This window comes from Nerophis lumbriciformis, linkage group LG12, assembly GCF_033978685.3.
Source record: "Nerophis lumbriciformis linkage group LG12, RoL_Nlum_v2.1, whole genome shotgun sequence".
Classification (NCBI taxonomy): domain Eukaryota; kingdom Metazoa; phylum Chordata; class Actinopteri; order Syngnathiformes; family Syngnathidae; genus Nerophis; species Nerophis lumbriciformis.
The window spans coordinates 29,651,900-29,679,314 of NC_084559.2; the positions used below are offsets into that span (position 1 = coordinate 29,651,900).

Sequence of the window (27,415 nt, forward strand, 5' to 3'; positions counted from 1 at the left end):
CATATAAACGACGACTAGCAAGCAGACTTTCAGTTCAATTCTGGAGTTGGTACCAAAGCCAGAAAATCGCTATGAATGGGATAGAAACATTTGACTGTATTCCTGATTGTTTGAGCTTGCACTACAGTGGCAGCTGGTAATACACTTCAGCTTTGTTACAAGGAGTGTCCTCTGTCCTTATAAGGCAAAACTTCCTCATAGTCCTGACACCAGAGAGTTAAAAGCCCTCTGATCTGATCTGCTGCCTGGATGCACTCTAACCTCAGCTGAATCTGGAAATGGTTATTCTCGTGCTCAATTTCTACCACAACACATTGTACCCTTGAACCTCACTCACACCTGAATGCATGGGTTTATACACACCAGCTTCTCTCTGTTCTGTACTCTTGGCATTTTTCACAAATTAGTGCGTAAAAGTCAAATCAAATCAAATCAAATCAACTTTATTTATAAAGCAGTGTTGCATTAAACTAATCAGAGCAGCATATGTGTGCACACTGGGGGTCAAAAGGTCAAGACTTGGCCAGAGGGGTCATTGTGCGCCCAGACAGGTCTAGCTGGATGTTTTTCGGGCTTTTTCTCACACAGTGTTGCGCTGCTAGTACCTTGTCCTCGATGTGGTCAAGCAAACTGTAAACTTAAGCGTATGAAAACCAAAATGTATCCTGTCTTTAACTACACTCAGGATACATTTTGGTTTTCATACCTTTTTTAATGTGATTTAAACTTAAGCTTTAGTTAAACCATTTGGAGTTTTACCACAATATTTAGGGAATATTGACAAAGCGTTTGAACAAAGTGCAATACATCAGCATAATCTGTGCTTTTTTGTTTTGTTCTGTTTTATTTTTAAAAGCCTTATTCCAAAAGTACCAGCAATCGCAAAGATTGTTAATATAAGAATATTAGAAGAGAAGACTGAACATGCATAAATTAAATAGACTCAATTAAATTGCAACATTTATACCTGTTGTCACTTTTTAGTGGTTAACTAAATACAAATACAGAAGGCACAGTACACAGCTGTCACTAAAAATGTTGTGTTTCTACTTTCTGCATTTAAAAAAAACATATGTTAACTTATAGACCCTTTTTTTTAGGTCAGAAGCACAACAGGGGGTGTTTTTCAAAATATGCAAGAGAATTAGCCACAGAGGATCATGGAAATTACTTTAAAAAATTACTTTTGGCATACCGTAACAGACTTCCGGATCCATGTGGTATCACGAGGGAACGGAAGACATAGGTGGCCAAATACATTATATACACTTAAAATAAGAAACTATGTAGACATGAATTACGGGCATACTGAAGTCTCCAAAGCTATCTGGCTGACAAGTGGCTAGCAGTTAATTATGTGTCTCCATATACAGTGTGGAGCCGGTCCTCTCTACTAATAATACTTACTTCCATTATGTAATATAAAGTGCCTTTTTTAGTATTTTCAGTATCATCAATTATTTTATCACTGGAGGACGAGGCTAGACGTTACACAACGAGAGAAATCCAGGAGCAGGCAGGCACGCTAACAGCTAAGCTAAGATAGCTTTAAACAACATTAAGAAATATGTGTTAAGTACATTTTAAGAAACGTAGAAGAAACTATGTTGCAGCAAAAAGTAATCAGCTAATAAGAGGAAATTAACAATTCGATTAATAAGAGTCTTCAGAGGATAATATAACAACTGTTGGTGTGTTAGCACAACAGTCTGTGGACAATATTTAAGAGTGCATATGGAACCACATATTGATGGTGTCGATGGCTAACTCAAACGGTTCAATTTGATCGATAAATCGATATTTTCTCAATTATTTTGATCTTTTTGATTGTTTACGAATTCGGGGAATATTTTTCCTTTGACACATGAGGACTTTGAGGGCAAATATTTTTGCTTTGTTTAGTTATTGTGTACTATGGACTTTGGAACTTACAATTGTATGTACAAACCCCGTTTCCATATGAGTTGGGAAATTGTGTTACATGTAAATATAAACGAAATACAATGATTTGCAAATCATTTTCAACCCATATTCAGTTGAATATGCTACAAAGACAACATGTTTGATGTTCAAACTGATAAACATTTTTTTTTTTGCAGATAATCATTAACTTTAGAATTTGATGCCAGCAACACGTGACAAAAAAGTTGGGAAAGGTGGTAATAAATACTGATAAAGTTGAGGAATGCTCATCAAACACTTATTTGGAACATCCCACAGGTGAACAGGCAAATTGGGAACAGGTGGGTGCCATGATTGGGTATAAAAGTAGATTCCATGAAATGCTCAGTCATTCACAAACAAGGATGGGGCGAGGATCACCACTTTGTCAACAAATGCGTGAGCAAATTGTTGAACAGTTTAAGAAAAACCTTTCTCAACCAGCTATTGCAAGGAATTTAGGGATTTCACCATCTTCGGTCCGTAATATCATCAAAGAGTTCAGAGAATCTGGAGAAATCACTGCACGTAAGCAGCTAAGCCCGTGACCTTCGATCCCTCAGGCTGTACTGCATCAACAAGCGACATCAGTGTGTAAAGGATATCACCACATGGGCTCAGGAACACTTCAGAAACCCACTGTCAATAACTACAGTTGGTCGCTACATCTGTAAGTGCAAGTTAAAACTCTCCTATGCAAGGCGAAAACCGTTTATCAACAACATCCAGAAACGCCGTCGACTTCGCTGGGCCTGAGCTCATCTAAGATGTACTGATACAAAGTGGAAAAGTGTTCTGTGGTCTGACGAGTCCACATTTCAAATAATTTTTGGAAACTGTGGACGTGTCCTCCGGACCAAAGAGAAAAAAAACCATCCGGATTGTTATAGGCGCAAAGTTGAAAAGCCAGCATCTGTGATGGTATGGGGTGTATTAGTGCCCAAGACATGGGTAACTTACACATCTGTGAAGGCGCCATTAATGCTGAAAGGTACATACAGGTTTTGGAGCAACATATGTTGCCATCCAAGCAACGTTACCATGGACGCCCCTGCTTATTTCAGCAAGACAATGCCAAGCCACGTGTTACATCAACGTGGCTTCATAGTAAAAGAGTGCGGGTACTAGACTGGCCTGCCTGTAGTCCAGACCTGTCTCCCATTGAATATGTGTCGCGCATTATGAAGCCTAAAATACCACAACGGAGACCCCCGGACTGTTGAACAATTTAAGCTGTACATCAAGCAAGAATGGGAAAGAATTCCACCTGAGAAGCTTAAAAAATGTGTCTCCTCAGTTCCCAAACGTTTACTGAGTGTTGTTAAAAGGAAAGGCCATGTAACACAGTGGTGAACATGCCTTTTCCCAACTACTTTGGCACGTGTTGCAGCCATGAAATTCTAAGTTAATTATTATTTGCAAAAAAAATAAATAAAGTTTATGAGCTTGAACATCAAATATCTTGTCTTTGTAGTACATTCAATTGAATATGGGTTGAAAAGGATTTGCAAATCATTGTATTCCGTTTATATTTACATCTAACACAATTTCCCAACTCATATGGAAACGGGGTTTGTATTAAAATAGAAAAAATAACTGGTTTAAGTATGGTGTTGATATTCTTACACTGTCAATAGCATTCACCATAAATAAATTGAAAAATGTACAGTTAACACATGTGATCGCTGTTGGTATTGGCCCATCTCACTCAGGGATGATCGGAATCAGCAGCATCCCTAATCATGACAGACACTCGGAGTACTGAAATCGGAAATCCTGCGCAATCAAAAACAAAGGGGGCAAGACTTATGTATGAGGCCTGGATTTGTATAAATAACCATACAAACTCACAGCCAACGGTACCTGCATGGCTTAATGTAATAATTTAATGTAATGCAATAATTTATTTATAATTTGTAGTTTTTTATACATTCTTGGCTACATGTTAATTTTGACTGTGATTGCGGCGCATTATGTTACCACTTTGGCCAAATAATACCAGCCAACACTGTTTATCAGGCACTTTAGGTATTAATCTACATCTAAGCCAGGCATTCCAATAAGACCAAAAAGTAAATGGATAACGTACCCAATTTGAAATGGACAATGCATGCGCTAGAACGTCTTATTGTATCCTCAGTCCAGTTTTCAAACATGCGTTTGATGGCTTGGGACCACAAGCATGCCCTGTTGCTCTGAAAAAGCCATGAGCCTGTCCGAATTCAATACGTGTGATCTGCTTTTGGTACAAAATTGCTTGTACATTTTAATCCTGTATTCGATTATTTGTCATTACGTTCATTCCTGTGGGGAAATGTTTTTGAAATCTTTTTGAAATCTTAACAGTTCAGAAGGTCCACTTTAGACATTCCACTGTGTTTTTAGTTTTGCTAAAGACTCCTGTAACAAACTGAAGGTAATTGCTTCTGTCTTGCTCCAGGCTACACCCATCGAAAAGTTCAGTCAAAATCTGCCTGTAGTTTTTGCATTAGCACGCAAATAGGCAAACACATCTGCAGCGCTAGTAACATAATCCGTTTTTCAAAGCGGTAGGTCCACAACTAATGAAAGGTGTCGACGAGAGGGGTGTCACTCAGCTGGTAAACCACTTGCTCTTTACTGTATTTGTCCAGTAATTTAGCAGAGTGAAATGTTTCTTTTTCAGTCTTTTCTGTATTTGTAGAGACAGGTAATGGACGGCTAAACCACATAATAATACCTTTTGTGTGTGTGTGTGTGTGTGTGTGTGTGTGTGTGTGTGTGTGTGTGTGTGTTAGGCCAACCTGAGGAACCTTGAGTATATGCTTTGTTTGACCTTATTTCACATTTGGCACAATCTGCTAAACTGGCCTTGCAAATGTTAAAATTCAGTTCAGTCTGTGGCTGAGATGAGTTCAAAGGGTGAGAGCATGATCAGTCACCAGCTGGATGGGATTAAACTCAACCACTAACGCTCCCTAATTGACTGTGATTGATTGATCTGCTCAGTCGGACATCTTTGGATGGGTTACAGTGCCTGCATCCAAATGTTTGTTGAGTATTTTGTTTGTCACCACAGTTTGATTCCTTACACGTCACGCCGCAGACTTACTGATCAAGTACGCCAGCGTATGGAGCAAACACTGTCATTAGTCTGTAATGATCATCTGTAATGATTGACCCAGTTTGTCTTTCCTGTCTTCACCCTGTCAGTCAACCACCTTCACTGTCCTGTTTGCTATCTTCCTATCTGGTCGGGTGAGTCAGGTGACTCCCACCGACGACGGCAGGTGTGTAAGCAGGCGACAGGTAACGCAGACTGTAACAAGGCTACACCAGAACATTGCTAAGGGTGCTGACAGCTTGTAGTTTTTATGAGCATGCATCATCGTGTGTGTGTGTGTGTGTGTGTGTGTAAGAGACCCACTTGTGTATCAGTTCTGACTCACCCGTCTGCTAGCCAGCAACGTGGCGTGAAAGGCGTTTCTGTCTACATATAACGGCTCTTCTCTGGGTCAAACAGTGGATGTTTTCAGGCAGTACTGTGGAGTTTATGGGGTTTATTTTGGGGGAAAAAAACAGCAACTTTCAGTTCTGGTAAGGTGTCTGGCAACCTCATTTTTTTCCATCTCCTCTCCATACTCCAGTGTCTCCCGGTGTAAAGGCCACTGCAGTTGGACTCTGTGCCTCCACTCATTTCCCCTTTCTGCCTTTTAACGGTTACCCTTGTTTTTGTTGGCATGTGCATTAGTATGAGGTGTGTTTTGTTTGCTTGCGTCATGGCCACTCGTTAATTTACAGTGCTGCAAGACTACTGTTTTGTTTTTTCTCTCTTTAAATATGCCGGAGGAAAAGTCGGTGCAGCTTTTGGCTTCATGCCAGCTAACTCTTGTGTTGACTTTAACGCTGCAACCAATCAAAATGCGTAAAACACATTTTAAACCTTAGGTGCTGCTGTTTTGAATTTCTATGTTAAAGTCTTGATGGTTGGGTGTTTCAAGACTTAAAACATGTCTTTTTACAAAGTAAAAATACATCCATTTTCCATCCATTTTCTACCGCTTGTCCCTTTTGAGGTCGCGGGTCAGCTGCATTCGGGCGGAATACATACTAGTTATAAAAGTTTATTCGATTAATGGGGTAATCAGATAAAACACATTTTGTAGCCTCAATGCATAACCTTTCTTTCTTTCTAATAAATGTATGTAATCAACATTGAAATTGCACTTTTGATGTGTGTGTATGGGGAAAAAAAAAATAAAAATAAAAATTAAACAAAACGCTCTGCTTTTTGCCGCCACACAAATCACGGCACCCACGTACCACCATCGCTTCCATGTGTGCTCTATTGCAGCGGCCCTGCGGAAACCATGTCTGCATATTTAAGGTCCCGGGTACTTGATGAGGTCTAGATTTCCTCTATTTATATTTGTTACTCTCATTAAACGATAAATTGACACAATTCTAATGAATTTCATCGATTGGCCGGATTAACTGATGCAGAGCACCCCCCCCCCCCCCCCCCCCAAAAAAGTTAATCTATACAAAGGCATTTTTTATATACAGTAGTCCACAACATTCATCTCAAAGGATGTGTATTTTAGAAAAATGTGTATACATCATTTATTCCAATCCATATGGTGATCAATTTGAGGGAAAACCAGCACTAGTGCGTATTTCTTTACATTAAATGTTCCAAAGTGTTTTTCGAAAAAAAAAATAATGCTGTTATGTTTCAGTCAATGTCACTGCTGATTTTTGAATATATTAGTCAAATCTTCCCTGTTCTTTCCCATTAAAAAAAAAAGAAAAAAAAGTCAGGTTGCAGTGACATCAAACACAATTTTGCATTGGTATAAAATGCCAAACTGTGCAGTTATAGATTAAGAAATCAGGGCAAGCCTAATCAAATTAGTACAATACATCCAGATCCTTAACATGTATATACTGTAATACTTTTAGAAATTAATTTACAGTACAGGGTTAGTCGTCACACTCACATCTCGCCACCAGAGAGCGCTGTGTCTCAAATTGGAAATAAGGAAATTTACAAAATTGGGATCAAAGCTCACTTGCAGTGTCCTGGAAAATGATGTTTGTGTCAAATTGTAAATATTTAGCGCCTCAATATTTTTCTTCTAGGCTCTTTTACACATTGGCTTTTTAAGGAAACACTTTTTACCCTTTAAAAAGTACACAATAACATTGTGTTTGATAACCTACATTCCGATGGGGTTGGTTGTCACAATATGACCGTACCTCTAGCTCAATTTAATGCAGGAATGACTATTGAAAGATGTTTTGATGATGAGCATTTCATACTACAGTAAATTGTGTGACAACCAACCCCTGCTATATTTTACAATTACACGCAGATGTTTGTAAAAGAGGAGATGCCTGTTTACATTACTTTCTATACAAAGAGTGTAAAAAAGACCTGTAAGTGGTTTAGGCAGTTAGAGCATCCATCCTGCTAAGACGGGGTGTAACACTTCTGTTTTTTAACAAGTTGTACGGGATGTATGTTAAATCTGATATGAGCTGATTGTACAACAGAAGTAAATCAGTTCAGTTCTTAACTCAAAAGCTGAGATTAGTGTTTTTTGAGGCATGGTCTGTGTTAGAGCCGCGTAATGAATAAAGGAATCAGTCATTGCTAAAACTTGGCAGGGGACCACACAGTCAGTCAGCAGTGAGCTCAGTAACAGACGGCTCCCCCGAGCATTACGTTTATCTCGTGTTTTGGAGGGAGACACAATGGCTAATGACTGAAACAAGCACGTGTTGTCATTTCCTGTCTCCCCTAAATATTTCTCTGCAGTTTCAAATGAAATTCTGTCCTTACCACCAAGTCTTTCCTCTTGAGTCAGCAGGAATGTGAGGCATGACCTGTCCCCTTTCCCGCCCAGTTTTCTTCTCTGCCCATTTTTAGACATAGCCACCCCAGCTTTATTTTTTTTTTACTTGTCCTCTGATCTCTATCCTTATTTTAACTGTTTCCGCTCTTCTCCTTCCTCCTCTGATCGTTGTTCTTCTTAGCATCTCCCATTTGTTTTTTGCAGTCACTTCAGCACTTAAAAATTTCCACAAATGACAGCACAAGGGTGATGCATACTTTTGTCAAACCGCAGCAAGACCTCAAAAACCATTGGTCATCCCTTGTGAGCCTCCGCCTCCTCTAGTCAACGCATCAACCCCTACTTTGGAGCTGTCAAAGCTTGCAGCTTGGCATAATAAGCACATCCAGCTTGTGGAAGCAGGATGGCACAGAGAGAGAGAGAGAGAGAGAGAGAGAGAGAAGAGCCCTGCTGTTTCTCCGCTGCACATTTGGACCTGAGCAGCAGGCATCCTTAAGGAGAGTGGCTAAGCGTGACGTGTATCAACCTCCTTTAGACCACTCACCTCTGCATGTGTTGACAGGTTCCTGCTGTCTGCCAAAAGAGATCGGGCTCATATTATGGCAGACAGATCCATCTACCCTCACATGCTCACAACCTTAAAGAACCTGGCTGCGCACACACTTTTATGCCTTGGTTATAAAAAATTAGAATCAACTTCAAATAATAAACTGAAGAGAGAGAGTATGTCAGCCTCAAAGAGCTGAAGCTAAACCGCTCTGGTGGACCTGTCTTCTCATATTAGAGAAGAGCTACAGCAATTAATTGATTCATTTGATTTAAAAAAAGTTTTGATTCATATTTTTTTGTACATTTCAGTCAGAAGTACAATTTGATCGTGTGTTTGTTACATATTGAGGCTATAAAATGTGTTATTCGATTACTTGATTAATCAAACAAACTACCCTAGTGTTTGAATGTGAGTGTGAATGTTGTCTGTCTATCTGTGTTGGCCCTGTGATGAGGTGGCGACTTGTCCAGGGTGTACCGAATAAGCGGTAGAAAAATGGATGGATGGACTACTCCAGATGACTTGATTACTAAAATAATCAATAGCTGTAACATACAGATGTTCACTGATCTCACAAATTTAGTTTGACCGGTCACTTCATTAGATACACCTTTGCACTGATTGGTTCAGGGCTGCAGGTATCGATTATTAATTTAATTGAATAAGCCATCTATTAAACGATTAATCAAATAAATAAAATATAAATACAAGCTTTATTCCAATCGAAATAATCGATTAATTGTTGCAGCCCTAATAACTTTATTCAGCTATATAATCGAGGGAAATGGTATATGCATGATGCTGTGCATGTGTGAATTAGTCCTTCATGATTTAGTATTTTGTTGGGTTTCTGTCTCTTCTCTTATCCACTTTGTGGACCTGGCCGGAAGATGTGAACATGTGACACAACCAGGAAGTGTTGCGAAGGCTAGACAGTCCCAATTCACGTCGCTCCAGCTGCAACTGAAGGACTCCTTCCAGGACCCATGCTTTCTCGACCGCATGGGCTGGGTCCTTGGAACAGGGTATCTACAGGGTCTAAAAAAGTCTTAAATTCAACAATTTAGATTTAAGGCCTTAAAATGTCTGGAATTCCCCCAAAAAATCTATTTACGTTACTTTTATTTAAAAAATGCATAAACTTCAGTCTTGCTTTTAAATGTTTAGATTTTTGAGGACGCTATAATGTAACTAAAAATGGAACTAAAGTAGGTTACCTGTTCGCACCACGCAGCGGTGTGTTACAGCTTAGCATAGCAGCACAGAAAACTTAACGAAGCCCACTGCAAAGCCAAGGTACTTGCATAAGATGGGTAAGTTCAATGAACGATCGATTTAATGCATGCTTGAAACCGGTAAATGGAAACCTGGTTTTGTATCTGGATATGGAGCCATCGAGTAGGGAAGCGTTTGTAAACATTGCGGTGAAAGTGAATGGAATGATAATGTAAAAATAAAAAATCCGGGATATATATGTGACAAAAGCTGCTAAAACGCCACAAACACTTGGACAACTATACAAGGATCAGCTTAATCCCGCGCCCAAAGGAGTGTTATGTGGGTAAAATAGCACCAATTGCCAAAAGAGCTTAATGAGATGTTAACTACTGAAATCATACAATACGCACATGTTAACTTCTCTGTGGTAGTAATGTACTCACAGCAGTGAAACTATAAAAAAACCCATAATTGTCTTATTCCAATTTAAGGTTAGCTTCTCATGCCTAATCTTTTCTTCAAGTTAATAGAGCAACTGACATTAAAAGCTATAAAGGTTGTCTGTTTAGTGTTTACACTCAGTTTATGGCGGGGTGAGAAAAGCAAGGAAGATTTGCGAAGGTCATCTGTCATGCCTAAATAAAAACTAGTTCTTGTTTATTGGCAATATGTTTTCGAAAAATGCATTTATACATACCAGATACAAAATGAGCTAAGCAAATTTGAATGTTATCCACATTATTCACATCCAAATTCTGTTTGAGGCCTGCAAACTATAATTGCCCGCTTTCTTTTTAGACTATCTGTCTGCACTTTTTGTTTTTCACAACAGTGTGCTGTTTTTATTGGTTTGCTCAATTCTGACAGCCGCAAAAAAACACTGCAAGTTAACCATTTAGCTTTAGCAGAGATGCCAACAGTCCCTTTCACAGACAATATATTATTGTGCTTTCCTCTACCATTGCTGACGTTGTGGTTGTTACAGGCAAACACTTGATATGCAAGAAAACACTTCTATGGCAAATCTGAAAAATGGCTGTTATGTTTGCTAGTATTTTTTTCAATTAGTTTACAATAGAAAGGTTTCTTGTGTATTTAGTTCAACCATGTTGTTTTCCGTGTTTGTCCTTGACTCCGCCAAGGCTGCCCTTTGTCACCGATTCTCTTTCATAACTTTTATGGACAGAATTGCTAGGCGCAGTCAAGGTGTTGAGGGGATCTGTTTTGGTGGCTGCAGGATTAGGTCTCTGCTTTTTGCGGATGATGTGGTCCTGATGGCTTCATCTGGCCAGGATCTTCAGCGGTAGGCAGCCGAGTGTGAAGCGACTGGGATGAGAATCAGCACCTCCAAGTCAGAGTCCATGGTTCTCGCCCGGAAAAGGGTGGAGTGCCATCTCCGGGTTGGGGAGGAGACCCTGCCCCAAGTGGAGGAGTTCAAGTTGTTCACGAGTGTGGGAAGTGTGGATCGTGAGATCGACAGGCGGATCGGTGCTGCGTCTTCAGTATTGCGGACGCCGTATAGATCTGTTGTGTTGAAGAAAGAGCTGAGCCGGAAGGCAAAGCTCTCCATTTACCGGTCGATCTACGTTCCCATCCTCACCTATGGTCATGAGCTTTGGGTTATGACCGAAAGGACAAGATCACGGGTACAAGCGGCCAAAATGAGTTTCCTCCGCCGGGTGCCGGGGCTCTCCCTTAGAGAGAGGGTGAGAAGCTCTGCCATCCGGGGGGAGCTCAAAGTAAAGCCGCTGCTCCTCCACATCGAGAGGAGCCAGATGAGATGGTTCGGGCATCTGGTCAGGATGCCACCCGAACGCCTCCGTAGGGAGGTGTTTAGGGCACGTCCGACCGGTAGGAGGCCACGGGGAAGACCCAGGACACGTTGGGTAGACTGTCTCCCGGCTGGCCTGGGAACGCCTCGTGATCCCCCCCTGGGAAGAGCTGGACGAAGTGGCTGGGGAGAGGAAAGTCTGGGCTTCCCTGCTTAGGCTGCTGTCCCCGCGACCCGACCTCGGATAAGCGGAAGAAGATGGATGGGTGGCATGTTGTTTTCCAATCTGAGAGCAGTAAATTAATTAATATATTTGCAATTCATTCTGGTCCTCTGATTTTTCTTTGTCCTTGGCCTTTTTTGTCCGTATGGATGTGAAATGGTTTTAAAGGGGAACTGCACTTTTTTGGGAAATGTGCCTATTGTTCATCATTATGAGAGACAAGAACACACGTCCATCCATCTATATATAATGTAGTAACATACAAACCCTGTTTCCATATGAGTTGGGAAATTGTGTTAGATGTAAATATAAACGGAATACAATGATTTGCAAATCCTTTTCATCCCATATTCAATTGAATGCACTACAAAGACAAGATATTTGATGTTCAAACTCATAAACTTTTTTTTTTTGCAAATAATAATTAACTTAGAATTTCATGGCTGCAACACATGCCAAAGTAGTTGGGAAAGGGCATGTTCACCACTGTGTTACATCTTTTCTTTTAACAACAGTCAATAAACGATTGGGAACTGAGGAAACTTATTGTTGAAGCTTTGAAAGTGGAATTCTTTCCCATTCTTGTTTTATGTAGAGCTTCAGTTGTTCAACAGTCCGGGGTCTCCGCTGTCGTAATTTACGCTTCATTATGCGCCACACATTTTCGATGGGAGACTGGTCTGGACTGCAAGCGGGCCAGGAAAGTACCCGCACCCTTTTATTTTACAAAGCCACGCTGTTGTAACACGTGCTGAATGTGGCTTGGCATTGTCTTGCTGAAATAAGCAGGGGTGTCCATGAAAAAGACGGCGTTTAGATGGCAGCATATGTTGCTCCAAAACCTGTATGTACCTTTCAGCATTAATGGTGCCTTCACAGATGTGTAAGTTACCCATGCCTTGGGCACTAATGCACCCCCATACCATCACAGATGCTGGCTTCTGAACTTTGCGTCGATAACAGTCTGGATGGTTCGCTTCCCCTTTTGGTCCGGATAACACGATGTCGAATATTTCCAAAAACAATTTGAAATGTGGACTTGTCAGACCACAGAACACTTTTCCACTTTGCATCAGTCCATCTTAGATGATCTCGGGCCCAGAGAAGCCGGCGGCGTTTCTGGATGTTGTTGATAAATGGCTTTCGCTTTGCATAGTAGAGCTTTAACTTGCACTTACAGATGTAGCGACGAACTGTATTTAGTGACAGTGGTTTTCTGAAGTGTTCCTGAGCCCATGTGGTGATATCCTTTAGAGATTGATGTCGGTTTTTGATACAGTGCCGTTTGAGGGATCGAAGGTCACGGTCATTCAATGTTGGTTTCCGGCCATGCCGCTTACGTGGAGTGATTTCTCCAGATTCTCTGAACCTTTTGATGATATTATGGACCGTAGATGTTGAAATCCCTAAATTTCTTGCAATTGCACTTTGAGAAACGTTGTTCTTAAACTGTTTGGCTATTTGCTCACGCAGTTGTGGACAAAGGGGTGTACCTCGCCCCATCCTTTCTTGTGAAAGACTGAGCATTTTTGGGAAGCTGTTTTTATACCCAATCATGGCACCCACCTGTTCCCAATTAGCCTGCACATCTGTGGGATGTTCCAAATAAGTGTTTGATGAGCATTCCTCAACTTTATCAGTATTTATTGCCACCTTTCCCAACTTCATTGTCATGTGTTGCTGGCATCAAATTCTAAAGTTAATGATTATTTCCAAAGTTTGAACATCAAATATGTTGTCTTTGTAGCATATTCAACTGAATATGGGTTGAAAATGATTTGCAAATCATTGTATTCCGTTTATATTTACATTTAACACAATTTCCCAACTCCTATGGAAACTGGGTTTGTACATGTTCATAACAATATGTAATATGTACAGTATTTACTGTATTTTAGTCATTGCCTAATTCTTCGGGGCATTTATTTCCGTTTCCATAGCAGCGCACGTTCGACAGTGTGACAGCAAAACGCGTGTGTTTTAAACATGGCAGACTTGGTAACAAACAACAAAGACAACTATTTTAGACAAATGAGGATTTACAACCTTATCTTTTTGAATCAGAATATATGGAGGATGAACTACTGCTTTTAGAAGCCAGCACAAAGGAAGCGTGAGGTGTTGGAGCAGACGGAAGCTGACCGAGTGAGGTGAAAGTGACTCAAAGCTGCAAAATGTAGAATATGGAGACAAGCTATTTCGACATAAATGGCGTGCTTACCCATAATTAACCGTAAAAAACGTCCCTGGCCAGCTAGACCAAGGAGACAACTGTCCATTGAGGGAGTCACACTTTATATTGATCATGAAACATGCAGCATGTCATGCGTGTATCGTGACAGACCGCATATGCTGTATGGCTAGCTGTGTACAAACAAAACATGAAATGTGGGCTAGTACTTTACAGACACTGTAATATAATTGTTCATGTTTTTCAGTAAGTACAGATTGGTGTCTGATCGCATTGTGTTGTGTATTACAACTTGTGGGATGACTGTATTATGCTGATAGTATGTATTTGTACCATGAATTGATTAACGTGGACCCCGACTTAAACAAGTTGAAAAACTTATTCGGTTTTACCATTTAGTGGTCAATTGTACGGAATATGTACTGTACTGTGCAATCTACTAATAAAAGTTTCAATCAATCAAACTCAAATGCGTTTTGAGCTGATGTAGAAGCTAGTAAATCGCTTGCCGTAGTTAGCCTCTACGGCTAATACCGTAGCACGCCAATGTGTTAGTACGCTACAAAAAGAGTTCCTCAGTGTTTGCGCTTACAATAAAAATGTCGCTACGGTTTGGTTATTATACAGGTTACGAAATCGTAAATGAAGTATTGTTGATGGTTTTTGAATGTATTTTTAAAGTGATTTAGTGGTAGAATTAACTGCATTGCTAGCCACCATGAACGAGCTATAGTTCCCCTTTAATTTATTTTCAATGTGGTCTTAAGTCTTAAATTTGACTTGTGAAACCTGCAGAGACCCTCTTGGAAAGATGCAGACACCGAATTGGGACAGTTGACTGCATCAGGCGTAGGGGTGTAACGGTACACAAACATTTCGGTTCGGTACGTACCTCGGTTTAGAGGTCACGGTTCGGTTCATTTTCGGTACAGTAAGAAAACAACAAAATATAAATTTTTTGGTTATTTATTTACCAAATTTGTAAACAATGGCTTTATCCTTTTAACATTGGGAACACTATAATAATTCTGCCCACGTTAATCAACATTAAACTGCCTCAAGTTGTTGCTCAGATTAAATAAAATGGCAAAACTTTTCTTCTACATATAAAAAGTGCAACATTAAACAGTTTCAAGTCAACTCATCATGCTTAATTTATTACAGCATTTGGGAAGCCTGTAGTTAATTTATTATGTAAATGTTATATTTGTATCAACATGTGATAGCAGGGACCCTGCCATTCAAAACTAGGCTGCTGCATTACTAATGATTAATGTATCTATAGCTGAAAAAATGGTACAATAGCAGTAGGAGAGACTATACATCCCTGAACACCATGGAGTTCATGTAGGCTTAATGATGCAGTTACATTATTATATCAACTATCAGAGACAGAAACTCTTCATTTAACATTATGTCCTTTTTTGCTGCTTCAACACAGCTCAATCAACACAGAAAAAGATAAAGTGAAATAACAGACAGACAGGGCTTTGCTGTCCATAACACACACACACACACACACACACACACACCGCAAAATGAGCTAACGTTGCGCTAAAAGCGAATTAGCCTTCACCTCAAGCCAGGACTGCGAGCGAGCTGAGCTGCCTTTTATATTTCTAGAAGGTCAACAGGCTCATAGTGATGTTACTAGTAGTTGACTGGGAGGTGTTTATTTTAATTTGGGGAGAGCCGGCTGCCTGATGCTTACCTGCTAAGCACTGACTACATGCCCTCTGAATATGCACTGCTGATTGGCTGTTACCGCTCTGTTTGTAACCAATCAGATGGTTGTGTGGGTGGGACAATGCTGGGTGCTGTGTAGAGAACTGACAAACAGAGGCAGAAGGAAGCGGAGGCGGCTACTTAATATGTTCGTGTGGAAACTCGTTCGGCACACCTCCCCCCGAACCGAAAACCCCGTACCGAAACTGTTCAATACAAATACACGTACCGTTACACTCCTAATCAGGCGCAAACTAATGCTTTTGGTATAAAGTAACAAGCGGTATTATTGGAGACCAAGCAGCCAGTCATAGCGTACATTTGTTCAGTTCTCTGATTGGTTGCCTTTTTGACACAAAAATGACGGTGTCAAAACTTGCACGAGTGCACAGCAGAAATCGTAGCGAGTGTAGAAAAAAAATCTGAATGAGCAGAGGGGTGAGGTTGAGAGAGAGGAAGAGAAGTGGTGCAAGAGAGCGCATTGGTCTGACTGTGCAGAAAGCAGTAATTATTGAGCGTTAATCTGGGATAATAGCAAACATGCAAACTTTTATTGTGCACAAAATGCATATACATTCGCTCATTGTTATTTTTCACTTGAGTTTATTTATTTTCTAAATATAATGTATATGTTTTTCTGTCCTTAAAATCTGCCTTTGCGACCTCAAATGTAACACCATAGGTCTTGTGGCATTGAATTGCATAAATGTTTCTCATATTTTGGTCATCTCATTTAGGGATAAGATGGAGGAAACATATTAGGAACATATTTCTGTATGGCAACCCTGTGGGCTTCAACCACATCATACACTAACGAATACCCTTTGTCTTTTCTGAAATGCATCTCTTGCGGTGTACCTATTGGTGTGACCAATGACTTTATAACTACTAATTGACTGGCTCGGCAGCCACCTCTTTTTGTTACAGGTCTGTCATGGCTGGAAATAATGAAAATACTTGCTAACCTGTTTCTAAAACAGACAAAATGCAACACAAGTCATTTATTTGTATCCTGTATTATTATTATACCAGACTTATTAGTAGGAGACCCATATTTTATGTGGTTACTTCCTTGAATGGGACTGTGCATTTAAGTTAACGTAGGATTGGAAAGTGGCTGATGCTTGACAGCGTGGCGCCCTGCTATGTCCGCACCTTCATCATTCGGCTTCCTCTGTTTGTCTTTTTGTGGTGCACATGCAGTTGGATGGAACCGTGGATCTGGACGAGAGACGCCTCATCCGTTCAGCCATCCGGGAGTTGAGAAGGAGGGAGATCGAGGACATTGAGGCTGCGCTGGCTAGTAAAAGGTTTCGCCCCACACGACTCCAACAGCAGGAGGACAAGGAGAACCAGCACAGGTGAAACCACATATGCACAAACAGAGCCCGATTGTCCCAATTCCAAACTGCACCAGCCAAGGTGAAATGGAGATGCTGAGAAAATGCACATAAAGGCAGATGCCGCACTCCCTAGCACACCAGTAGGAAAAGTCTGGAAATGTGAAGTTGCTAAATCGTAAATGGTAACCACAGTAGACTTTCCATTATGTTTGCCTTTTTTATAAAATAGTCTTCATATCGGGTTACACGTCAGCATTTAAACCATGAGTCTGATAGAAAAGTGCAGGCTGTGTAAGAAGTTTTATCATTACACTTTTTTTCCTTATTGGCCCCATTCTTAGCTTAGTCATGGAAAAAAATGTTTCATTCAGGGACACATTTTGGATTTTAGAAGTGGTATGATGCTTGCATATAGGGGCATGTCCTGAAGGGATTAGATGCATGATTTGGAGTTATATGAATGGGAAAGAAATTGTTCAATCATTTATTTTTTTGTACGAAATAACGAAATTAACCGAATGAAAATATATAACTTTGATTTTTCAAGATTGCATTGTGATTTAGTTTGTTTACCTTGTATGTCCTGGCGGGGAATCTAAGCATGTCAGCAAGAACAACAGATTGATACTTAAGACGTTGCGCTACGGTGGCAAACGCACAGCAATGTCCAAAACACACGGAAAAGACAAACACTTGCAACTTCACAAAACACAACACACAGATGTTGTGCAAATGCACAGCAATGTACAAAATGCACACAAACCCCCAAAAGACATTAATTACAAGGAAAACACAACTTATTAAATTGCCAGATCAATTAAATATATTTCTTAACATTTGAATAAATACCGGAAATGTACATTTTCACTCTGGTAACTTTCTTCTAGGCATCCAGTTGTCTATTTTTTTTCTCTCTCTCAGACCTGGCGCCACTAGTAGGTCTATATTTCCTAGGAGCATGCTAACTTCCGGTTTTATCATACTTCTTCAGTTTTTTTTGGGGGGGGGTTGTGTGTGTTTTAGATCTCACCGTGCGCTTGCCTCACACTGTCATCACTTGTGAAGTTGTGTTTGGACACCCCTGTTGGCCACCGTATTGTGCTACCAGGAATCTCAAACACAATTACCTTGCAATTTTATTGTGTTAGTGCAAGTCTTAGTCAACAAAATAACTACCTTTTAAGTAAAGCACGACACTTCTCTTGTTTGGATTTTTTTTGTCTGTTTTGTGTTTGTGATTCATATTGCTGTGTGGAGGCCAAGTCGCTCTTATATCCCAGCGGACACATCCTGTCAATCATTTAATCGTCACATTGGCAAGAAGGCAGCCTCAGAAAGCCAATCAATCTTTCCACCTGGCGCTAGTGCAGTGGTTCTTAACCTTGTTGGAGGTACTGAACCCCACCAATTTCATATGCGCATTCACCGAACCCTCCTTTAGTGAAAAATAAAATGATGTTTTTTTTTCAAATTCATAACAAAGTTATGTTTTTGGTAACACTTTAGTATGGGGACCATATTCTCAGTAACAAAGACTTAATTTAGAGTTATTTGGTTAGGGTTAGAAGGTTAGGGCCAGGGTTAGGGTTATAATAAGGCCATGCCGAATAAGGCATTAATAAGTACTTAATAATGACTAGTTAAGAGCCAATATGTTACTAATTTGCATGTTAATAAGCAACTAATTAATGGTGAATATGTTCCCCATACTAAAGTGTTACCATGTTTTTTTACTGGTGCACAAAATGAACCGTGGATGAACATCACCTTGTTCAAAGAACAAAACCAACACAGTGCATAAACTCACAAAAAATTACACACCTGCAAATCAGTCTGACTTCTGCTGTTGCCATATCCGCAATACACCGATAGGGAGAAGTTTTTATTCACACGATGAGTCCGGTGTGTCTTGACCTCCGCCGAACCCCTGAGCCCGATTCACCGAACCCCTAGGGTTCGATCGAACCCAGGTTAAGAACCACTGCGCTAGTGTTTGACTTGTCTCCATTCAATAGTGTGACATTATTTTTGGACAAGGGAACAAAAACTGCTTTTTGGAAAGTGCAGGGGACATGTCCCCCACAACCCTAAATGATTTGCCCGTTGATAGTTTTCCTACTTCAGTCTAATTTGAAATGGGAATTTAAGATTTTTAGTTTTTAGAATAAACATGTTTATTCATTCATATGTTTAAGAGGATGAAAATAGCTCTGCAACTAATCACACATTAACTTCTAAAAAAAAAGGAATGCTCCAGTAAAGAAGGCACCACTCTGCAAGCTTTGGATATACTTTTTTTAATCACTCAATTTGGGCCAAAGTGCTCCCTTTAAAAACCACAAAATCCACATTTGGCATGTTTGACCTTAAATAGATTAACGCTACAGCAGCTGTCAACCAATAAGATTGCAAGATAAACCCCTTTTAAAAAGCAAAGTCATTTAATATTAGGTTGCTCTTCTTTGGTAAGCAATATTTGACAGCCAAAAGCTTAAAATAAGTTTAAGGTCTATGAAAGATGTTTTTGGGGGCTTAATTTTCAGGTGTTAGTAGGTACATGGTTTCATTTTTCAGCATCTGGTCTGAACCACAGCAAAGATTGAGCCTCCCTGGTTGTGAGGTACTTGCTGAATCCCGTTAAGACCAGTGGCCAGACCTAATCATTTCCATTCACATCTGCTCTTAGATGACTTGGGTTACAAAAACAAAGGTGCCTCACTGAGAAGCGTGCACGTCCACACATTCTAAACCTCCACACATTAAATGCCCAACGCAAGTTAGCTCTTAGTGGTGGAATAATATACTGTATGTGCCCTTTAAATGCTATCAGCCTAAATGCAAGCAAACGTGATGGGAAAACTGAAATAGCATATGAGTAATAGAAAGCAAACCAGAAAACTGCTCCCGCAAATGAAAAAGGATGAGGGGTGTCTTTTTCAAACTTTGTGTGTGAGTGGTGCCAAATGTATTCTGCTGCAATATAATTATTTTAATTTATGGAATGTTTTTTGCATAGCTAAGACAACTTTTGAGTCCTGCTGCCTCATCAAGTCAATGAAACCATATAGTTTGTATTCTGAAGTAGGGACCGGTCAGGATGAACATGTTCTAACTTTTCTGCTATTGCAGGTCAGAATCCAGTGAGGCTTTGGGTGTCCTGTCACACAAACTAAAAGCAATCAGAGATGTCGAAGAACTCACCAAGATGGTGAGTGTCAGCACAGGGGCTTGATTTAAATCATGAATGGGCAATATAATGGATTGTCACAATTAATTAATTAATTACATCTTGAGGCAAAGTGAAGGTCATTACTTGACTGCAACTAGCAGAGGCAGCCTCAACTAGTTTGTCGGAAGTGCATTGGAAGTTTAGCTACAAGATGCTATGGGAACTACTCCTTGCAGCATTATTTAGCTCAATAAGGCACTACGAGTGCTGAAAGTGTTCCACTATCTATTAAAATACCAAAATGATTTGATACAGTTTCACCATAGTCAAAAATATAGCGAGGTACACATTTCTTATTTTAATATATAAACTTGTTTAACTAATGTAATTTGCCTTTGCACTTGTAGCTTCGTGCTGCCGCTGAGTACGAGGAAAGGAAGTTGATTAGAGCAGCCATCCGGCAAATTCGAGATGAACAACATCAAGGTGAGTGTGACAGCATCACTCATGTTTAGGGCTGGTTATCATGGTCAGTTTCCCAAATTGATTAGATTTTAATTCGTAAGGTTCTAGATCTATTGATCACCATTTGATTCGATCGACAAATAAATATTGAAAATGTCTCGAATCTGTTTCAAAATACAAATGTACTTTGTTTTTTCTCTTCACCATAAACAACTTTGGACCGTTCAAACTAAGTCTAGAAAGTGCAATTTGAAATAAAGAAATGACAAGTGAAAGTGTACTTTTATTGCATTCCATTACTGCAAATTGCATTTAATGGGTCGTAATATGATTTTTTTTATTTGCATTTAAAACACTTCCTTGTGGTTTACATTACATGTTATGGTTGTTTTTTGGTCAAAATGTTGTATAGACTATGTTTTACAGACCATCTTCAAGCCGTTTTCTGACCATTTTCTGCGCCGTTTTGTGGGCAGTCCTTTTTTACGTGCCTAAACTCTTCCCGGCCAAGCCCCTTTTTAATGCGTCCCCGCCCTGTCAGCCTTGTTGTAGTTTTTAGCGCTTCCATATTGAGTCTACTGATGGATTTAGAATGCATGTGCATGTATGTCCAACAAGAGGATAGAGAAAAATAAAGTACTTGGTGACAACAATGTCAGACTCGAGAAAAGCTCTTCGGGTAAACCTCTACCATGTATGGCGATATCCGCTGACATCACCAATGTAAAACATTACAACTGGGGATCATTCCAAACAGTTAATTTGGAGGACGTATAAAGGAAGGCAAGATTGTTTTATAAATATCGCCGCAATGCCTCCCTGGTTTGATTTCAAATTTTCGGGACTTATGGGGATCCCCATAGGTAAGAAAAGTTGGTTTTGCTTAATACGGACCCTTTTTAAGGTATAGTTTTTTCAAGTGCAAAATAATAACAGTAAATATGTAAGCTATTGTTCTTGGACTCTTACTTCGTTAGCGCAGTCAGACAGGATGTAACACCCATCGGTTTGATTGTTATTGTGAAGGCCGTAATTACCCACTTGGTTTTTCTTGCGCACTTGACTGTGAGACATGCAGAGCGATGACATTTTTTTTACCATGTACTGTGCAAAATATACCCCTCGACTACGACTGCCATCCTTTCTTTAGTGGTGATATTACGAGACTGTCATTATGATCAATAAAATAACAGTTTTAGTCAGGTGTTTATGTTGTATAATTATAACGTAGTGTGGTTCACGATGAGATCATAAATCTTCCCCAACAAAAGTTGTTATAGCTAATATTGTATATCTTCATGATTTGCGTAGGATCGGGTGATGATATAAAGTTACTGTAGTAAGTGCCTCACTTTTTGTTTTGTCCCGATCGGCTTGTTGTTGGCAGGTACGGTTAGCATAATTAGTGTGTTCCTGTTCTGTCTCCCTGTACAATGTATGCCTGCTTTTGAACGGGTCTGTGCTGAAAATGTAATTTCATACTTTTTAAATACAATGACAAAGTGCTATTCTATCCTATCCTGTGTCTATCAAGGGGCGGAGTAATCGTCATAATGACTTGTGAGTCAATCTTGTAACATTTAAAAGATATCGTTCCATAATGAAGAAAATCAATTATTTTGATGTATGACATACACGCCACATTGCATACAAAACAAGTATGTACACAGTCATTTATTTGGCTGATGAATATTTCAGAAATGTAAGGTTCTACTACTTGGTGAAGTGAATTGTAATATAAGAAAATATACATATATATATACTGTGTGTGTATATATATATATATATATATATATATATATATATATATATATATATATATATATATATCAAACTTGATAAATCTTCAAGTCAGTAATATGACTCTGCTTTGCTATGTTGATCTTTTGAGAACATACATTTCAAGGAAAACCATGTCATGAAGTCAAAAGGTCATCGTAGTTGTAGGTTCAACTCTGCAACTATGGTGACACAACATAACAATCTATGATGCCACATCAGATTGTAGATTCCTGCCATTCCTTGCTGCCGTCTAGTGTGTGCAACGCTTCGGCCATTTTGTATCTCTGTGATAATTGGCCTACGTGATGTAAACACAAACACCATATGTGAGGACACTGCAAACAATTCAACTTCTCTCATCTTTGTTAAATGTTCTTCTCACACCACAAATGAGCAAGATGATGCTAAAAATCAATTAGGCTCATGCCACTGTAAATTGTGTCTTTTAGGGATAGTTGAAAGAGTCAAAGTTCCTGGTCGAAGCCTGGAGCCAGAGAGTCGAGAGCCCCAAAGCACTAAGGGGAATGCGGTGAGTACACATAGATAAAAAATCAACTTCTTGTAGGAATGTCAAGATCTTTTAAAAGGCTTGCGCCGTTAAATAAAAATTTGTTGTCTTGTGACAGGCTCAATTTACAAATGTGAACAGAGTCCTGGCTAATTTGTGGGTGCTGAGTGTTTGGGCACTGAGGTTTTGTATGTTGCTGCGGTCAAGTTTGCAGCACACAAGAAGTGTATGAAACAAGCAAACTCTGTCAAAAGAAACTTGACCCTTAAGGTTTTTACAGTGTGTGGGGAAACTTGACATGTACACGCACATGCAAAGGCACTCACACACACACACACACACACACACACACACACACACACACGCACACGCACACGTGTATATACCTGTATAAATAATTTTAAAAAATAACTAGTTTCTCGAAATTACGAATAGATTTAGAATCGGATTAAATAAAAAATCGCGATTTGCATGTGAATAGATTTTTAAAGCACAACGATGGCTAATATACATTTTGAAAGTAGGTTAGCTTTCTTCATGAAATGTTGTAAATTTGAAAATAAAAACAAATGTCAAAATATGGCAATATTTACGTTGAGTGTCAGTCATTTAATTCTGACATAGTTCTTACGGCTGTAAAAATCCTGTAATCTCTTTTAAAATGCAATTTCTAGACCTTGGAAAAAAAAAAAATTCAGGTGGTTTGGAAAAGTCATGGAAATATATCTTAAGTTTCATGAATCCAACCAAAGCAATGTGCTGTAACAGGCATGCCCACTAGCTATCTACTTCTGCTAGCGATGTGACTGAACATAATCCTGCACAGTGCAGTTTCAATAATACATGGCTTTTTAAAGATAAATGCACATTTTGGTTGGCAAAAGACTCAAACAGCCAGATTGCAGTAACATTTTACTGTGGTGAGAACAAGTGTGCTTATGACTTTGTTTTTGGGCTTGCTCTGCACTTTAGAAGACTTACTATTATTAGTGTTCCAACAAACAGCATATACTGTATAGTTTAACTAAAGCCAAAGCCACAATATGTTCACCAAATGGATTTATTGCTGAGGCTGTGCACAAAGCAAAAGTAAAGCAAAATATATTGGAACTGAGATATGAGAAGATGTATCTAAGTATACCTGCCTGGTGTTTTTGTTTTTGTTTTAGAGAAGCACCATACATTTCAGATGTAAACTTAATTTTACTTAGGATTCAATTAACTTTATTTTAATACAGGAACACATAAGATGGCAGGAAATTTATTACCTTGGGTCCCAGGCCAATTAGTAGCACAAGAACAATAATACAAACATAAAAATGTAGTATGTGTTTCACGATAATTAGTTTTCAGTTGTCCCATTGAGATATAATTTATTTCGGTCATGGAAATTTAGTAAAATGTTTTGGAGAGGTTGTGGTGAAGTCGTGGAAAATCATTGACAAAGTGTACAAACCATGTTACTATAAAAATCGATAATTATAATTACTTACTTGATTTACTTTCTGCTCAGTCTTCTAAGTATAATCCTTGGTTTCAAGCGTGGTCGGGACCACACTTGATTTCGAGGGCTACAGTATACACCCCTTGGCACTCAGCCGTTCTCATAGCCTCCTTTAGAATCGGGACGCCGAGGGCCAAGATAAAGTGTAGGGAAAATAATTTGGATTCAGCCTAAATGATAGGATTGTTTAGTGTGTTTGATCAACTCTGTTTCCGCTGGAAGGCACAATAACTCTTACGCTAGTTGGCCACTTTTGTGCTCCGATCAGATTAGGAAGCCATGACGGCAGGCTGCCGTCACAGGATGCTCCTGCATTCAAGTCTTTTTTGCCTCACTTCCTGTCAGACAGCTGTGTGCAATATCGTGCTGAGGTCGTGAGTAACAGGACGTAGGGGTAGGGGATTGGAAGGTGATAGGTGGGGTTTCAGATTGTCCGACAGACACACAGACGGGCGGCCCACTTGCTGTGCTCCAGCAGCCTGAAGTCTGCGCCGGAACGTGGATGGGTCCAGAACCAACACAAGCGGCTAGCAGCAGGGTTCCTTCCAGTCACATTACTTCAGCGGATCTCTTTGAGCTGCACACAATTGTACCGTGGCAGATGATTTCTCAGCTAGGCCCCCCTCAACAGCCAAACACACACACGCACCTTTATCCAATATGTGTGCCACACGCTTCAAACAAACAGAGTCATGAAACATCAGAGGGAAAATGCATGGGCTCAGTTAATGGATTAATGCACGTGTAACTCTAACCAAAGCCAGCAACCATTAGACATTAATAACCATTTCAAATGGCATGGCTGAGTTGCAGAAGAAGTTTCCCTTTGCTCATTTGTAGAAACCACATGTTGACAGCATATAAAACCTTAACTATATGTTTGTAGCGCTCAGAAATTTAAGCATAAGGCTGCGTAATTGAAGTCAGCAGAGCACTTCCCCAGATGAAGGTGTCAAGAAATTCCCTTGTTGTTGAACAAATGTCAAAGCAACAGATAAAGGTGTTATTTAAAATAGTTTATATCTCCCGGGACATATTTTTCTGAACAAAATGTGATTTAAAGGGGCCCTATTCTACAAAACCAACTTTTCTTATCTGTTGGTACCTGCTGTTGTGTATTTGGGATCTGCATAAGTCCCGAACATTTGAAATCAAACGGTGGAGGTATTGCAGAGATATTTATAAAACAATCTTGCCTTCCTTCATACCTCCACTAAAAGAGCCGTTTGGATTTTGCTCTGTCCTGTGACGTTTTTCACACCAGAGACGTCCGCAGGTATAAATTTACCCAAAGTACATGTTTGTGCCAGTCAGCCATTGTAGTTTTTTTTGCTATCCTCTTGTTGTGGGGCAGACTGGCTCGTACATGCACATGCATCCTCCGCTGTTGCCATTTCTGATACAAATTAGCATATAGTTTGAACTTCTGTCAGTAGACCCCATATGGAAGCACTAAAATCTACAACATGGATGACGCAGAAAATGCGTTGTCGAAGTGGAGGCATGTAAATAAGACCACAAAACTGCGCATTCTTTATTGATGGTTAGAAAGTGGCTTAAAGATGGTGTGTAAAACATAACCAGTGCAACGTTTTCACCAAAGAACCACAATGAAGTGTTTTAAATGTAGAAAAGACCCCTAATGTTGCCCTTCAGAATAAGTTGAACTCACCGTGAAGGTTAAGTTGTTTACCTGTTTGATATTTTAATTGATTTCCTTCCATTTCATTGGGACTCATTTCTATCCTGTATGTATAACCTTGCAAGTAAATATATATTGCTTGCATGTAAATATGACACTTTAGGCAAAAATAAGGTTAAAACAAAGGCAGTGCGTCAGAAGTTAATGTGTCAACCAGGCAACCCATTAACCTGTGTGTGTATTGGGAGAGGGTGTTGGGGGTCGCATCCCTGTGGAGACAGAAAGGGTGGTAGGGGAAGTTGAGGGAGTGGCTTGTTTGTACTATGTGGTGTTTGTATGCATGTGTGTGTGTGTAATGTGGCAGTTAGCGGACGTCCTGACTTCAGAGGGTTAAGAGAGCAAGAGAGAGAGGGAGGCGGTTCGGTCTTAAGAGGTAAATGTCAGTCTTCTTTTCTCCAGATGTGTGTCACACACACAAGTGCTCACTGGCTTTTTTTTTTCCTACGCTGAAAAACACAATTAGGGAACTTAACTGATCTTTTTTTTAAATTCCCCACTGAAGAATGACAAGCTCTGGTTACTGTTCAGGTTTGTGATCAATTTTTTTCCATTTTGACAGCTCAAATCTCAGTTTGTATGTTTTTTTAATATTCTTCTTCTTCTTGACCCATGTTAATTCAATGATACTACTGAATTATTACTTCCCATCCTTTTAGTGACATCAGCCTGTTTTTAGATAGATATTGAGTTTTTAACCTGGGGTTCAAAGATAAGGTTTACCAGATTAGAAATACCACGATTTAAAGGTGTGCAGTTATTCACACAATGACTTATTCTCTGGCTAAATTAGCATTTTTATTTGGTGAATGATTATCGTATAGCTGGAAATGACACAGAGACCAATACTAAGATGTGTTAAAGAATATTCATAATGTTATTTATTTGTTTTTGTCAATATGAGCAAGTAGAGTAAAATGCTCTTCATTATAATAAATTATTGTGATCCTGTTAGAATGCTGCAAACATTGTTTTTTCTAAAGTCTCTGGATTATGAGTATTTTGTGTGTCATTTTCATGCAAAAGATAAGCTCAAAGTTCTACCAAGATGAGTAATGTTGATATTATAGTGTGTCCTCAAAGTGTAATATTGCTTGCAGGTTGTTTTTAATGCCTTCTCTTTGCCCTTGGGCATATACATTTTGCTGGGTTTCTTGAAGATGTTTGTTAAAAAAAATGTCTAAAAGCAGCAGGAAAATTCAGAACCTTGCTTATTGCAGCAGGTACATTGTCTGATCTCATAAACATGTCACAAGAAGAAGAAACATTGCAAAAGTTTGCGATAAGGAGCAGAAAGTAACAACAATTTATTTGGTGGCTTCCCTCGTCTGTTAGTTGCAGACATGATTGCTGCTTTGGTTGTGGGCATACAGGTATAGTGTAGGACGGCAGTGATGCAAAGCCGCCAGGTTCTGTATCCCTTTTTACATGAAGGCATGGAACACTGATGCAAATTCAATGGATCTCCAGTATGTTAATCCATATGTCT

General features: G+C 39.6%; 1 protein-coding gene across 7 annotated transcripts in view; it reads left to right on the plus strand.

Annotated features, from left to right (window-relative positions):
• Positions 1-27,415, plus strand: part of smtnb (smoothelin b) — an 88,922-nt gene that overhangs the window by 24,496 nt on the left and 37,011 nt on the right. For 6 of the 7 annotated variants that reach the window (XM_061986273.1, XM_061986274.1, XM_061986276.1 and 3 more), the window contains exons 2-5: positions 16,660-16,817; positions 19,929-20,007; positions 20,376-20,454; positions 22,665-22,744. In XM_061986273.1, coding sequence (XP_061842257.1) covers positions 16,660-16,817; positions 19,929-20,007; positions 20,376-20,454; positions 22,665-22,744 — 396 coding nt within the window. Of the gene's footprint in view, positions 1-16,659; positions 16,818-19,928; positions 20,008-20,375; positions 20,455-22,664; positions 22,745-26,318; positions 26,458-27,415 lie in introns of those variants that run through there. The other variant, XM_072914340.1, reaches the window with a different exon arrangement.